The 16,550-nt window shown below is 41.6% G+C and overlaps 1 protein-coding gene across 10 annotated transcripts in view; it reads right to left on the reverse strand.

Moving 5' to 3' along the window:
• Positions 1-1,552: 1,552 nt before the first annotated feature.
• The window catches only part of PRRC2C (proline rich coiled-coil 2C), a 63,240-nt gene continuing 48,242 nt past the window's right edge, over positions 1,553-16,550 (reverse strand). For 8 of the 10 annotated variants that reach the window (XM_088524448.1, XM_088524456.1, XM_088524454.1 and 5 more), the window contains 10 exons: positions 13,446-13,659; positions 12,285-12,488; positions 11,467-11,579; positions 10,773-10,909; positions 8,675-8,909; positions 8,099-8,221; positions 6,480-6,698; positions 5,271-5,374; positions 4,373-4,499; positions 1,553-1,852 (listed from right to left, as the gene is read on the reverse strand). In XM_088524448.1, coding sequence (XP_088380574.1) covers positions 1,595-1,852; positions 4,373-4,499; positions 5,271-5,374; positions 6,480-6,698; positions 8,099-8,221; positions 8,675-8,909; positions 10,773-10,909; positions 11,467-11,579; positions 12,285-12,488; positions 13,446-13,659 — 1,734 coding nt within the window. In that variant the 3' untranslated portion in view covers positions 1,553-1,594. The remainder of the gene's footprint in view (positions 1,853-4,372; positions 4,500-5,270; positions 5,375-6,479; positions 6,699-8,098; positions 8,222-8,674; positions 8,910-10,772; positions 10,910-11,466; positions 11,580-12,284; positions 12,489-13,445; positions 13,660-16,550) is intronic. The other 2 variants (XM_088524447.1, XM_088524452.1) reach the window with 1 other exon arrangement.

Genomic DNA, 16,550 nt, shown 5'->3' on the forward strand with positions numbered 1-16,550 from the left:
GTAAATAAGACCTTACATATTTAATACAGTGCGTTACCCCTGTACAAATGGAAAAAAAAATTAAGTTTAACATTTCTAGACCAATATGGCTGTTAATTTCTGTACAATGCCAACTCACACTACAAGTGGGATACTTTTTTCCAAAGTTGACATCACAGCTAAAGTTTCCAAAAATTCAAATTATATATATATTTATATAAAAAGATAACCAATAGCGATTCACTAGGCATCAATAGCAGCAACAGCCTTTCCAGCTTCTGCAGTCATTTGAACAAAATTATACACATTAGACTTCCAACTCAACTCTTCTTTCCAAAAATGTAAAAAAAAAAAAAAAAAAAAAAAAAAAAAAAAAAGACAAAATCCCAGAAAAAACAGCAAATTCTGCTACTGATGTGGTACCTGGTGCTTTTTATTAGCTTTTCAATCATTGTCTGGAAAAAAACCTCTAGAATAACATTATTAAAAACAGCTCCAGTATAGCACAGTCACTACTACATATCATAAGCAGGTACAGGATATCTTACATTCACAGAAATATCATACAGTACTGTCCTACAGCTATAATACTAGAGGATACAATTAAAAAGGCATTATTTGACTTGATTCTACTTTCCAGCACACTGTGGGCCAGGAGGCGGTGCGACGCAGCTTGATATAAAGAATGCACCTTTTAGATAAAAATCGCTTTAATCTGACAAGGTTTCTTTTATTCTAGTGGCACAGTTTTAAGTGCTCGTTGCTCTATACAGACATAAGCTGGAAACCGTTTCAAGATCACTCGCTTCATATAAAGGTAGCTGGACAGAGGTGAACAGGACAAGTTTGACTATCGATGCGCTTAACCTTTCAACTCCAGAGGTGAACAACGGAGGCGGGGGGAGTGGATGTAAAAAAACACAGGTGGCCAAACAGCATTTCCATATTGTGATCTAAATACAGTATATTATCATCCAAGAAGCAGCAGCCAGCAAGCACTGCCTGCAGAGGGAAGTTCAACAACATCAAGGTTACTCTGTGTTATAGTGGGTTAGATGTCACATGGCAGAGGCAGTTCTGCCCACTACCTAATTCCCCCATTCATTACAAGACAGCAGCTTCTTAAATCACTAAAAAAAAAAAAAAAAAAAAAACTTAACACACATCACCCAGCCCAGCACTGCCTTCAGATCTGCATATTCTCATACACATGGGTTTATAAAAAGATAAATAGCAGCTGAAGAACAGGGCCCGAACAAGGAGAATCCACGTTGCCAGCCAGGAAGAGGCCACCTCCTCCCCGCTCTGCTCTCGCTCCGCTCCCACGCGGGCAGCACACAGGTGTGTAAGCGATACATGCGCACACGCGTGCACGCACACGTGCGCACACACTACCAGAAGCAGCTCTCATGCTGTTAGAAAAGTACAAGCCCAAGGAGCTTAGAAGCTCAGCTGGATACGCAGTTGACATTGTAAACGCTGATGGCTTCTACGCCCCGTGCGCTGGTCAGAGCCCCACGGGGAGAGGCGACACTAACGTCTCACCCCTCGGGCTCCCGCTGCTGTCACCTCGCCCGCCCTCCCCTCTTCCCCCACCTCCACGGCAACACGGCCCCTACGATTTTGTCTCCTCCGTTTTGATTGCCTGAGGTTTGATTGGTCCAGTTCTGACGGGCTTGGTGGCTGTGGCGGGCGCAGGGGCCGGTTTCTCCTCCGCCTTGTCCGGGCAGCTCCCGGCGGAGTCGGCAACGGCCTCGGCGGCTTTGCTGCCGTTCTCCTCCACCTTCTGCGCTTTGCCTCCCATCGGTTTGCTCTGCTGCTGCTCAGAAAAGAACCTCTGTGTGGACTGAAGTACCTCTGCTCTCTGCTTTGCCTTAAGAAAGAGAAAATATATTTACTGGAGACAGGGCACAGGAATCGAAGGGGCTTCCTAAGCTGACCACAGCGGCCAGGCTTCCCTGGAAAAGCTGTGCGCCTCCCGTGGCTTCCCGGCTGTCGCCACGTCTGGGCGCTTGGCTCAGAAGTCTGTTTTACATCCTGCCCAGGGTCCCCTGGCTCTTTACACTCCTCGCTTCAGAAGAGGGATCAAGTTGTGTGAAACATCTTTTTGAGGCACGCGCAAGGGCAAGCTGTCCGTGCAGAATTCCAGGATGCGCTGCGCGGGCACGGCTGGCACCGGCACTGCTGCCCCCGCATCCTGCTCGGCACCTGGACGTGCGCCTGTGACATACAGCCCCTGCTCTAACAGATTTATGCTATGTGGACTTTTCCTCTGTCAGCAAAGCACTGCGCAGACCAGGCCTTCCAGAGCAAGTACCCACCTCTCCTGACCAGATCGAGGCTGAAGGCAAGTACGGCTCTAAGAGGTCAAGCTTCTGAAATCAGCACCACCAGGCCCAACACTGGCAAATGCTTTTTTTTTTTTTTTAATTAAAAAGCAGCATGTTATGCATACAAGCCAAGCCTCTGTGTACCCAATCTTCCATAACTTTAATCATTTTATCAAAAAAAAAAAAAAAGGGGGAAAAAAGCAGAAATTTGCCACAAAAGCTCTTAGCAGCTCCAAGCTGCACCGTAGCTCCAAATTCAACCACCAACAGTAAAAAACAAACAAAACCACAACCCTCCCCCAAACTCGGATGTGCAAAAATAGCCTGTGTTTACTGTAGTGACAGGGACATCCAAATCCTCTGCCTGGCTTTCAGACAACCCCCGAGGTTAAGATAAACAGCCGGATTACTGGGCTGCAAGAAGGATGCCAGAATAACCTATACCCCTCTGAACATGGTTTGCAGAGAGAATCAGAAAACTAGGACTGCCCAGCTCTGTTTACTGTGCCTGGCCCAATTCAGTTGATAACAGAGTCGGGATGACACCAGGCACCACCTGGTAGGGCCACAGGTAGCATAGGCCAGGGGTAGGACACTGAACTGAGCACATTATCTGGAATTTAAGGGGGTAACCAGTTGTGCTGTAATCATACATGTTTATCACTGTGAAAAACACACATTAGCTTTCCTTCACAACACATGTTCTATGGCGAAAGGCAGTAAATGAAGGAGCTCCTTCCATGACCTTATCCATACAAGCAGCTTGCTCTACCAAAAGTGCACGACATGTCCCCACACAGACCGTGGCCGCTGCTTCATCCTGAAGGGTGACAACTAATGTTCAGGTTCATATGCTCCATCTCTCGTGTAAAGACTCAGGCTCCTGAAATTTAGTCGCTGAGACCAACTTCAGCAGCAGCAACCGCTTCACAACCATTTGAGACAAGATTCATAGACCCTCTCTAGGCCTAACAAGCCACTGGGATTGAACTGGTGTCCACACACGTTCATGCCCTCTTCAGCCTTCATCATGGCCTGGGCCTGACTACCTCTGACTCCAGACACTGATCCACTAGGACCCCTGGCCACACGCAGTACAGGAGGGGGGCTCATGAGGCCTGTGCTCACCTGAGGCACCATCTGACCGGGCAGCACTACTGGCAGCCTCTGAACAGGCAGTGGGGAGGGGTTAGTACACGGGGCTTTTACCAATGAAGGGATCGGGTTAGGCTGAGAGAGGGTCTAAGGGAGGGGGGAAAAACAACAGAGAGACACTTCACAATAATGAAACTGCCAACCAGACTGCACTGGCATTATCTTAAATGTGGGGGGAAACAGCCTGCTCCATCAAAAGATGCCAAGAAAAGAGTCTTATTTTTGTCACTAGTGTTAGGTTGGTTAGATTAGCTAGCTTCTGCTAGCTGCAATCAAATAATAATAATAATTAAAAATAATAATAATAATAAAAGAAAATTAGTGCAGTCTCTCCAGGTCTGAAATCGCACATTTTTATATAGGGGCTATATCTACATTTCCCTAACAGCCTGACTGCAGTCACTTACAACCCTGGAGTGCTAGGAGCAGCCCTGAAGCAGCAGGCTGGGCTGTACAACCTTCAGAGGACTCTTCTAAACTCCATGAAGACTTCTGATGTGCATTTCACGCAAATAACTATCAATCTGCTTCATTTTTAAACATTTAAAACCTGCACTGGGACCCTTCTGAGATACTAAGATTCTGAAAGACTTACTTATGCAGAAACAAAGTCTATTACAGCTGTGTGGGGAAACCAGCAGAACTCTCTGTTCTACATCAGACACAACTAGTGTTAAATTACTCTCCGGTGCACACAACTGTCAAAATTAGAAGACTGCAAAACATGTATTACTAGTTAGCTACATAAAAGCTTTTACTTTTTTTTTTTTTCTGCCTTATTCTTCAAATCAGTGGTCTTTTTCTTTGAAGACTGCGGTTTTATATCTCCCTGTAGTCAAATGTGCAGAAACACCGATAAGTGTAACCAGGGTATAAAGAAGAGAGTTTTGTAGGAGTCACCAGTTTACCTGGGGTGCAAACTGTGCAGGAAACGGCTGTGTCATTCTCACTGCGGCAGCTGCTGACTGGAACTGCTTCTGGTAAACAATGCTGTTCATTTTATTGGATTGATTGTTAGGGCTTGTAGAACTGGCCCTAAAGGAAAAAAAAAAAAGTTATATATATATATATATATATATCCATCAGTTTGAATCACCACACTCCTCATGCAAAGGATGTTTCTGGCTTTAGCTAAAACTTAACTAGGAATTCAACATTCAGCTAAAAAAACTCTTCAGAGAGAAACCAACATTGGCTATTCTTCTGGATGTACTGGTGGCAAAGGCAAACAACCCTAGCAATTAGTAATACAAAGATAAAAGACACAGAAGTGTTTTATGATATGGAAAGATTGACAGCAAAACTCTTACCAATTAACAAAGTAAACATGCATACTAAGTTCATTTTTGAGAAGCTTGTAGACCACACAGTGACTATTTGTTTTCCAGAGCTGTTACTACAATTACTGCGCTCTGAAATTTTGAGTAATTTCAATTTAAGTACTGACAGTTAAGATGAAATGAAAAACAAAAACAAAACAAAACAAAAATCACCCAGTCTACAGCATCACCCCATAGCACCTATTTCCTACCACTCTTGTGTTCTACTCGTACAATCCCAGGTAGTTTTTAGGAGGATTGTTCAATTTCATTTAACTCAAACGCCCCCATTTTGTTATGCTTTTGGCCAAGCGCAGCAGAAGCGATGATCTACGGGCACACTGCTTTTGAGTTAAGATTAAGCAGCAGGTATTTACATTAGTGACCCCTCACCTCATACCTTTTGGAATAATTGGCTGATCAAGGCTGATTCCTTACAACATTTGAGATCTGACTTCAAGGAATTCTGAGCTTAAAAGACTCTTACCGGAAGGGACTGGAAGTTGGAGTAGTACTTCTGCCAGTAACCGGCGGTGTGCCAGGTTTAACTTCAATGCCACTTCCAAAGGCCTTCAGATCCATTTCTGATATCTGAAAAATAGTAGTTGATGTGTTTTTTCTAATGTGTTTTTTTTTAAAGTTAATTTTACTGGGTAACCTGTACTTTTAGCTTACCTCAGATTCTTCTCAATGAATAAAGGTCACTTAAAGCAAGGGGAGGTGAAAGCTAAACTGAAAAGCAGGACAGCCCAGCAGCACGCCCACTTGCATACAAATTTCCTGCACTCTGGCACTTACTTCCAATTATAGCATTGGATTTGAACGTGAATCTCCCTTAATTATTCTGGAAGATCATGATTCATTCCAAGTTTTTGGCCCTAAAAAAAGTGGTTTAGGGCAACATCCCCAATTAAACAGTTCTTATTAAACAAAGCATACAGCAAAGGGATTTGTGAATTAATCTCCAAGCTCTAAATGGAGCAACGAATCTTTTATGTCCTCTCACAAGTGCAGTCAACAGTTCAGCTTAAGAGTTGACAATAGTACATGAAACAGTATAAATTAGGTTCCTGGGACAATAACTTTCCATATAGCACAAGTCGTGAAGCACAAGTAGCAAAAATAATCCATTAAAAGTGGCTCTTTTAAGTTGACTATCCTTAGCAGAAACACGACAATCTTTAAACATAGGGAAGCAAAATCACCCTCAAGGCAAAAACCCACAATCACGACTCACCTCTTCATTTCTTTTTGAGGTGACATTCTCCAGCATTAGACAAGAAACACAGTGACAACAATGTTGTGCACAACCAGAATCAAAAAACTGTGCTGATAGTCCAGTGCTGTTTGCCTGCTGCTCTACCAGTGGCTCCTGTATGAGTTTCTGCACTGCTTCCTATGTGAAATATCCTATTAATTCTGGTCTACCAAGTCATTATGAAGCTAAATATGCCCTAGAATGCAAAGGGACTGGTAGCAAGTTATTCATCAGCTAAACTCAGCCAAACTTTTGCCAAGTGTACAAACCTAGTCACTCAGAGACTCATTGTCTGGCTCTTTTACCTTGTTCTCCCTCCCTTTGAAGGTCAAGGCAGGTTTTCAGATGCAGCACGGCTTGCTGTGCTGCTGCTGTGAGACAATGTAGAACCAACACTTCATATGAATTTCTGTCCTATCGACTTAAGCATATTGTTACCTTCCCAGTTGCAGCAATCATGCTGTGTTGAGTTCCTGCTGGGATTAATCCTCTGAAAGGCTGGGTTACTTGTGCAGGTCTACTCAGATTTTGAGCCTGTGCTTGTGGCGGTGTGTGCTGTAGTGGTGGTTGCAAAGACTGGGGGAGGGCAATTAGTGGCTGCGCTGTGGATCCAAAGTTGGGCAAAGAAAGCTGTGATCCTGGTAAAGGTACAGTCACCTGGAAAACAAAAGTACAGAATCACCAGCAACATATACACTAGGGTGATTATTTAACTTTCTCTACTAGCTCTACAGGAACAGCTATAATTAGGGCAAACAGCTAAATAAGTTCATATATTTGCCCACAGAGATGCGAGTAAATGATAATTGAATTCGCTCTTCACTAAGCCTTTATATTCAGTTCTGATATCTGGTCTTTGCTTTTCAGAAAAAGAACTAAACTCCAACATCAGCCGACATGACCTCCAAGTTGGAAGAAGGAAATTTAATTCAATTAGAAATAAAAGTAGAGCAAGATGGTCTTTTTTTTTTTTTTTAAATCATCAAATAATTGCAGTCATCATAATGGCACTGCTCAGGAGATTTTCCTTTTCAGAAGTGCCAAGCATCAGGCATTTCTTGGCTTAAACAGAACTTGAGGACAGTCCTTTGTTTTCATTAACAGGGAATGCTGTGGGCTGAAAATACTGCAGAATGCTAGTGATAAAGAGGTGAAAATACCACAGCAGTGACCTGATCTGCAAGAGTTCCTACATTTCCTAGTCTGACCATCAATGCAAACCCTTCAAAATAATACTGGGGGTGACTAGATGATGTGATATTCTCCAGATATGAAAGACTAAACCAAGGCTCTGCTCTTAGGCATAAAAGCAGAGACAGTCAAGCTTGAACGCATTAAACTAGCCCTTCTACAGGGCTCTGAGAACTTTTATGCTCAATTTTCAACATGAAACTCATTTTTAAGACTCTTTTCCAGATTCCTGTCTTGACCACTTTCCATGTCTATGAAGTAGTCTATTACAATAAAACAGCCCATTTTAAACATTTAACAAGCTACTTAAACAGAAATATATCAAAAGCAACCAACCCTAAAACCCCCATGAAATTTGAACCAGAAGACAGAAGCCACTACAAAGCATGCTGCAAATACGCCAGAAGGCTTGCACATAGCAAACTGGGTTCTTTTTGATCTCACAGACACATTTGGCAGCTCTGAGATTTTACCCCAACGGGGCTTGGTATTTACCAATTAGGCTGCATTAAGCATCTGCATTTTGCCTGGCTCCCTCCCCACTGTCACTGCTATATGCTCCCATAAAGGCAGTCTATGCCTGAGCCAATTAGCAACATTATTATGTTGATTAAATCTTTAGCTATCACTAGGAAGTGGATTATTTAAGAAAAGTTTGCCAGACAGCAACTGATATGAACTTGTAAACCATTAAATTTTTCAGTAACTCAAGTTCTTCAGCGCTGCCACAGTAGCTTTCCTTGCAGTCAGTTTTCAATTCTTGTATTTAAGATAGAATTAAAGATTGTCTCAACTGCCTACACCAAACTAAGAAACACAAACAACAACAACATGCTTTTAAGAAGAATACAATTTAGGAAATTTACCATGCCATAGTTTACCTGCTGGAGAGCACTGGGAGACTGTGCAGTGTTATAGAAATTGCTCTGGCCAGGCTGCTGAACTTGCCCAGAATACAGATTTGAAGCCTGGGTAAGTGTAGCTCTGGCCTAGGAAATGAGAAAGACACCATTACATGGAGAAGAAAAACAGGTCTAAGACAGCCTGACACATTATTTCAACTACTATGGTGTTAAAAAAAAAAAAAAAAAAAAAAAAAAAAAAAAAAAGTAGCACAGAAATCTGAAAACCTGAAGATTTCAGCTCTCATTTACAAGTGGTAGAACATTCCTTTATTACTTAAGGTAACAGAAATCAAACTAGCAATAAATGCACGGTTTCCTGTAAAATAGCTGGGAGAACAATCCTCAATCCAGAGATTATTCTAATGTATCTGCATGAAATAACAAGAACATTGTCTTAAGTGTCTGAACTTCCCTGCCAACTTGACTATCGTGTAATATTAGAGGCAGACTTATCTTAAGCTAGACAGTACTTGATTTATTATTGCATTATCTGTATCAAACGATTGCAGTCATTTTGCATTTCAGAGTATCTCCTACCTGGAGAATGTGTGTATCAATAAGTTGAGAGCCTCCCAGTCCTGAAGCTTGACTAAGCTGATGCTCGTATAAGATAGGAATAGGTTGTGTATTAGAAGTCTGTTGAAACGCTAGGCTTGACTGGGCCTTAGCCAGCTCCTGGTGTTGCACAGCTGGGAAGTTGTGCAAGGCTGTACCAGAGAGAACTACTGGCGATGGCTGAGACAGACCACTCTGCATAAAAGCTTGCTGGGATCTGCAAGAGATTGAAGACATTGACACATACATATAAAAACACATACACGGTCCAACCAGGAGCCACTAAGAATTATGAAGACAGTTATACGCTTCAAACACACCTAGAACTCCTGCATATATTGGCCAAATTTTCATCTGAAAATCTAGACTTTTTCCATTTACTCTATATGCAGCAAAATAACAGGTGCTACTAAAGGCCATGAGAATAATGACTATGCTTTTTATTTAAATAATCAAGTACATAAAGCTATTTAAATGTGCACGTTAAGTAATCACCACGTGGTTCTAACTGAATTGTAACACACGAAAAGTTTCAGTTAGTTTTTATGCTATGAGGCAAGCATAGTGTGGAACTATCACATGTGTCTAAGTCCCACTTAAACATGGAAAATAACTGCTTTGTTCTCTTAATTTCCAATATTTCCATATTCTGACCTGAAATATTTGCAGGTTAAATCACTGAATGCTAAAATCTGTAGTTTTAAAATTAATGTCTTGACTTCAAAAAAATCCAGACCACTGACAGACAAAGAGTCCAGTTTTAACTAGATATTCAACCGCCGTATCAGCAGCATGGGGAAGTTGCAGCTCGTTTAAAAAGCAAGGACCAAAACCAGTACAGCACGGTACTTATACAGAGGTTGTTTTAGTCCATCAGGAAATACTTATCCAAACATTTGCATTAAGTCAGCTGAAAGGCCACATTCTGATCACAGAATCAAAGGCAGTTTTAAAGTATCTCTGCTGAAGACTCTGAGAGGACAGAACAGAACGTTTTTGATGTAAACACATTTTGCATGAAATACTTGGTTGACACGTACAAGCTCGGGTTTTGTCCATCTGCTCTGCATAGAGGCCACATGCTCCTCCTTTGACAGAATACTTGGTCTAACTCCACTCTGTCATCTTAAATTACCTCTCCAAAAGATTAGATTTTGTGCTTTACATTATTGCCAATTTACAAGTTAAATTGTAACATAAGCATTCCAGAATGCATGCAGAAAATTGTCTTTAATATAGAAAAAGAAATCTTATCCTGTATTTCAGGTTTATTTATTTATTTTTTTTAATTTAGACCAGTTAACTTCCACATGTCAAAGCTTATTCCCCTCTGCATCTTTTAAGATGTGGGAAAGATATTCATACTTTTAAATACAGCACAACCCAAACAGTACTGGGTTTTGCTCATTATCACATCAGCCAGCAGCATTTAATCCGGACCATATGCCAGACTAACTGTATATCTGTAATGACATTCTGTTGCAAACAGTTGGCTAAACTGTGGAACAAGGGGCAATACATCCTCCAAAAGAAAGTCAGCCAAGCACAAAGTTAACCCATTCAAACATTTTTAAACAGTCAATCAGCTGTAATCAACAGTACCACCAGCCAGAAAACATTATGCCTTCATAAACCATATGGATCTGATGAACTGTAAAGCTGGATGTGCAGAACGCACTACTCCACCTGAGAAAGTGTATTCATCCAATACAAGAGTTGCTTAGCAGAGTGCTCAGGACAGAGAACTGACTTAGGGGTTAAGACATTCAGGAAACTCACAGCCAATTAAACCTTCCCTGCTAAGACCATCTTGTGTGGCTTCAACTCTCTGCATTGCTATAGCAAGTTTTCCTACAGCATGTGCAAGAGCCTGAAACTACATCTGCAAAGACACTTGGAGCCAGACAGCCAGTGTGCAGAGATCTCAGCCAGCCCCTTTCTTAAGGCACAAATAGATGAGAGAGATTGATCTCAGGAAAGACAGAAAGTTGCTACTGAACACAGAACATGAGTCTGTAAGGAAGCAGGCTCTGTAAATTCTGCCACTCAAAAAACAAACAAGTCCACATATGCTGCTTACCTGTAGGGCTGTAAGGAGGAGTTGAACAACTCCTGGGCTTGTGAAACAGCTGGTGCCGCTCCTAAACTCAGCTGAGCTTGGTGCTGTCCTTGTAGAGGTGCATAGATGGGGATGGGGATCTGCTGGACTGAAGCAGGCTGCACACAGAAGAAAACATTAGCTATCCAAGGACTATGAACTAAATCCACAGCTATTCACACTTGTTAAAGTTATATGCACCAAACGTGTATCAGGTTTTGTTGTAGATGTCAACAGGAACACCACAAACAAGGTGAAACCCCAAGGCTACATGGAGATATTGCTCCTGCTAATAAAGTTAATTGTGTATTTTTACACTTCCTCTGCAATTAAACAGCAAAAATGGCATTAATCATTTAGATTTGTGTACAAAACAACTGCACAAGATTGCATAAAACTTCATGCATTTTTACTAAAAAAGTAAAAAAGCCTTCAGTAACATGGCCACCTATATCCTACTATATTAAGTGTATTTATGAGAAAGCTTTTTCTATTAAATTTCATGACAAATGCTTTTGTTCACAGGAGCAAAAAACAAATGCATTCTTCAGAATGAAATAAGGATGGGCACAATTTCATTTTTAGAGTCTTTAGCCCCATCCTTCTCCCCACTAGCTCATCCACAGCATTTTAAAGACAATACAGTAGTGAGGAAAAAAAAGACATATCTAAATACCTGAGAAAGTCCTGGTTGAAAGCCTTGCTGCTGTGCCAAGGAAGGTGGTGCCAAGCGTGCATGCTGGGTGTTGAACAGATGACTTGTATCCATGTAGAATGCCGGGATTTGAGCTGCAGCGCCACAGAAAGAGCAATTCAATTAGTACCTCCCTGCCAGATAGGTTTTCATCAAGAGTTAGACACAGAGCCACTGCTGGTACTTCTCAGTGTGACTACTACTATGTAGAACAAGAAATGAAACTCAGGACTGAAGAGCAAGGTGCCTGTTCAGCACTGATGACTCTTCAAACTCACTCCCATAATCTCTCAGTCCTGCATATCCATTTTCAGTCCTATTCAATTTTTAAGATGTTTGCAGCGATGAACAAAGAGATTCTGGCCTAAACTGAGGTTTGGGTGAAGAAAATGGAAGAACGTGCTATACTGCCATGTAATTTAAACAAACTTACGGAAGGTTTTCTTTAAATAAAAATGCCGTGATTATAAGCTATTGAAGCTCTTTTGAGGAAATAAGCTGAGACTGAAGTCATTACTTGTCTTAAACAGGAATTTCTAGTTCTGCATCCAAAAGATAGTATAGAAAGAAATAACAACTTTTTTTTGTTTCAGTGGACAACTGACAGCATAGCACAATCTTTACACATAAGGGCAGAACTTCACATATTTAGAATAAGACCCAATTGAATACCTGCTTACAAATTTCTTGCCATCATTCTGCCCTTGCTGCAGAGAAAACCTAAACCGAATTCCATTCTCCAACTTCAGATCATTAAGAAAAGGGCAGAGACATGTTGTCTCAGCCAAAAATACTATTACCTGCTGCAGACTGAGACACGTAGACTTGGGGACTTTGCTGCTGCTGAGCGATGAGGGATGGCATGCAGCTCAACTGCGAAAAGTGACCAGCAGAAGCCAGACTGCTTGTCTGCAACTGCTGTGGTTTCACTTTACAGATATTGGGTGGGTCTGAGGTGCTTGTAGTCTTCGTACTCAGTGAGGAGGTTGTGTATGTTCCAGCTCCTAAAAGGAAAACAGCAAGCCACATATCATAAAGCAGCTGAATATATTCTAAAACTTTATTGTCTAGTGGCCAAAGTTTTCAGACAGCTACACAAGAATATTTATCACTGGAAAGGATGCTGAATCCTATTATAGCTGTTCTCATGCTACAAGATGTACATGTAAGACGGACAGAACAACTCAAGTTCAGTACAGGAACTGCTGCAACCCTAACATTTCTTGAGCACAAGAATATTAAAAAAATACAGAAGTTGACTTTGGTTACACTTTGGTTAGTAATCCACACTGCATGGCAGCTGTGCCTCTTACTGGTCAACCTGGCTATACCAAGGAAAGGCCTTTGTCAAGCACTTCAGTTGGGATTTGTTCACACATTCTAGTATTTCCAGCTGTGAAGATGTAACAAGGGCAGCAAACAAAAGATGCTGTATAAGATCCATGGCGGAAAGCAGCACTGTTTGTGAGGAGCACCTGGACACTTACTCTGCATGGCAACAGCTCTTGGAAGCCCTGACTCCCAAAGCTAGAGTGCAAGTGAAAATAAAAGCACAGCTAACTGGATGAAGTGACAGAAATTTGAAGCCACCTGCTAGAAGTAAGCAGCCATCAGAGCTACCAGCTTCTTCAAAGTCCACCTGTCTGCTTTTATTCAGTCTAACAAGGAGAAACCAACATGGTAGTGAACAGGAGAAATCTACCACCTCTCAAGCCTACACAAGTAACACAGGCAGAGAGATGTCTTTATGATATCCCCTCCCAGCTGTCTGTCAAGCAAACAACAGGAAGCACCTCCTTGTTAACAAGACTATTTGGGAAGCAACTGTCCAGAGCTGACATGTTATAATTGCACCAAATGCATTAGCTTTGCATTAAACATACTTCCAAAAGGAATCTGATCTCATGGCAAAACTTAGTTAAAGAACAACACCATTGGAACATAATTTTGACAACCAGTACCTGACAGAGAAGTAGTTGGTGTAACTGAGGCCACAGGAATAGGAGGCATTGATGCACTAGAGAAAGAGCTGTAAGTACCAGTGCTTGGCCCAGCGCTGCTGCTGCTACTGCTGCTGCCGTTGCCACTAGCAATGGGAGACGCTGCGGAGGTCACTGGTGAACTCTTCTCTCCCATGTTGGGGGAATTCTCCCATGCTTTGCGGGCAGACTCCATCTATTTAAAAGAAAACACATTTTCTTATCTATTAGGAAGTTTCAACTAGTCAAACAGTCTTCTTATTTCAACAGTTATTTTTAGTTGAAAAGGCAATTCAGGCTTCATGCGAGCCTCTTTAGTCACGAAAATCGTGCAACTCTTCATGCAAAAAAAGCATACAGCCTGATGCTGGAGCCTCTCTATTCCAACTGCACACGTGCATAATTAATTCATCTTAACATTCAGTACTCAAGAGAATTTGCTCGCACTAACTCATCTGGATTTTGTTTGACAGACACAGCAAAAGGCATAGGGCAAAAGAAAGGTAAAAAACACTCTAAGTATTTCCATGAAGCCCTTTACTGCAAAGTTATTAAGCCACGTAAATAAAGTATCACCTTATTTTCTTGATAAATCATTATTTCAAGTTTAATTTCCAAAGCAATTGCCTTTCAAAAAGCGATCATGAGCTGACATGACCTGTGCATACTGCTTTATATTAACACTAAAGACACTCCATGCTCCTGTCTTTGTAATGAGTTTAAATCTTGCACAGCAAGAAAAACTTAAGATTTTTATATGCAGTTCTCAGTTCCACCAACAGAGGGAAGAATTATTGTTCTACTGCAGTCAGTATCAGTCTGACTACTGCTTTAATAAACTTGCAATAACAGATATTTGAATTGAGACACTGTTGAGAGGCGACTGAAAGGAAATATTAATGTTTAAAACCACACTCCCCAATTTATGTGCTCCAACATGGCACATGCACTTCTGTACAATCCTCAGCTATCCCCATTTCCCATGAAAATATTTTTGTTAGCAGTGCTGGAAGCTGCAAGGTGAAATCTTTCCTCTGGCTGATATAAACTTCAGAAGGCCAGGCACCACCTTGAACAGTAGAAGCAGCAAATTCTACTGTTAATACTAACAGCAGTAGTAGTAACTCGTAGAGAGGAAAGTGCATTTTCACCTAGAATCTTTACCTAGTTGCCAGGATCAAGAGCCCTAACTGGGACTTGCAGTCTCTGTATAATAGCCTTTAAAACGCTGTTTTATGCAAGTGGAGCACTGTCTAACAGACCAAGGCAGGTTATCTGCACCTGGCGTTCTGGAATTGAAAAATAAACAAACAAAAATAACCCACAAACAAGGCTATATACAATAGTGAGCAACAGCGAGTCAAATGTTTTTGCTTTAGTGGAGAATAGCTAAAGCTCTGTGCTCCCAGAAAGAATGAAAGGAATCGGGAAAGCTGTAACAGGGTTACATATTGAATCAGACAGATTAAAACATCAAATAATTTCCCTTTTTAAGACCATTCTCCCTAGCAATCATGCACTCATGCTCAGTTTCCCCACCACAATATTTTGCTCTGAATTGGTTCCAATTCTTGTAGATAGGGCAAACTTGAGGATTTATTATTAATCTCCTGGAAAGGATTGTGCTTCAGTTGCACTACGGCTAAGACCACAAGCCCCCTTCTGAACACCACTGGCTTCTGATGAAATATGTAACAATTTAGCTCTGCTCTGCATTTAAAAGAAAGTGCTGTAAATGTCTGTAAGGAAAAGGTAGAGAAGCCTATACCATGATGTCCTGGAGAAGCTAGAGGCTACATAATGAATTTTGTCTTTCTAACCTAAACACTACCTAGATTCCAGGTCATCCCCTACCTGTACAATTTGCTGCGAGGGCCCGGTAACAGTCCTGAGCTTTCTAATAGCTTTGCTTTTAGAGAGCTCCTTAAATCTCTGATTTCTTAAACCTGGAAAATGGATGCAGGAGTCTGTTAATCTAGGAGCATCCATGGGACACCATGAGAATACAAAGCTCTAAAATTAAGTGAAGCTGGGGAAGGTGTGTGATTCTACTCTTCTAGTTATGGGAAGAGGCAAGTGTGAGTTGGGGTTCTTCAAAGCTTCTCTTCACTGCTGACCCACTGACCTACAGGCTGCATTAATGGTCCATGCGAAAGTTAACTGGAGACAAATACCCATGTCAATATCCTCAAATAAGCCCCAGCTTAATCAAGTGATGAGAAAGAAGTCACAGCCTGTCAGAGTCCGTTCCAAATTATTCATTTGTCTACACAGGAATTTTGACTGAACTCTGGAAAACAGAAGTGAGACAGAGAGCTCAGTTGAAGACGGATTTTGACTTTTTGCCCAGCTCCTTCTCTAGAGCAATAGCTCTTCTCTAAAGGGCTCTTTATAGAAGTCTCTGCAAAGAAAATGGATGTCTTGAGCCTTCCAAGCTGAGCACATTACAAACTGGTGGAACGATGGTGAGTAATGAGAGCAGTTTTAGGGTGTAACTTGGCTGATAATCCTTCTGAGTCTTTTCAGAGAAAACTTTCTGTGATAGAGGATGGAGAGAAGAAATTTGTTATTAAAATGATATTCCTTTCTGGAGACACAGCATGGAAATTTTATTCTAGGGAGGAAAGAAAACACTTTGCTCATTGCTGCTCCAAAAGCATCTTTTGAAAGCAAGGATTATATCACGCAGGATGAGACAGACAGCAGCTTTCCTCTGTTTGGGCCAAAATGCCTGTTGTGACAGTCTCTGTGTGCTTCCCAACAAGCATGTTGCCTTGCTTCTGCCAAAAGGAGGCAGAATTCCAAGGGCTGGAGCAGAGAACACCATTAAGATCAAGCTGTTTTCAAATACCCTCCTATTCTGATTGTGATCGGAGTACTTCAAGGTAGCCTCAAAACATGGATCTTTTACTCACTTGGTTATCACATATCCAAGATCTATTATCTGCTGAGAAAATAATTGAGCCTCTGCCACCAAAACCAAAGTTGTGGGATGAAATACACAAACGAAGATCGCGGCCTGCCCTGTAACTCAGCAGTGTCACATTCTTTGGAGTATCACGCTGTACTCATATTCCTACCTATATT

Source organism: Tinamus guttatus, unplaced genomic scaffold, assembly GCF_059628265.1.
Source record: "Tinamus guttatus ecotype Peru unplaced genomic scaffold, ASM5962826v1 Tinamus_guttatus_pri_ptg000211l, whole genome shotgun sequence".
Lineage (NCBI taxonomy): Eukaryota > Metazoa > Chordata > Aves > Tinamiformes > Tinamidae > Tinamus > Tinamus guttatus.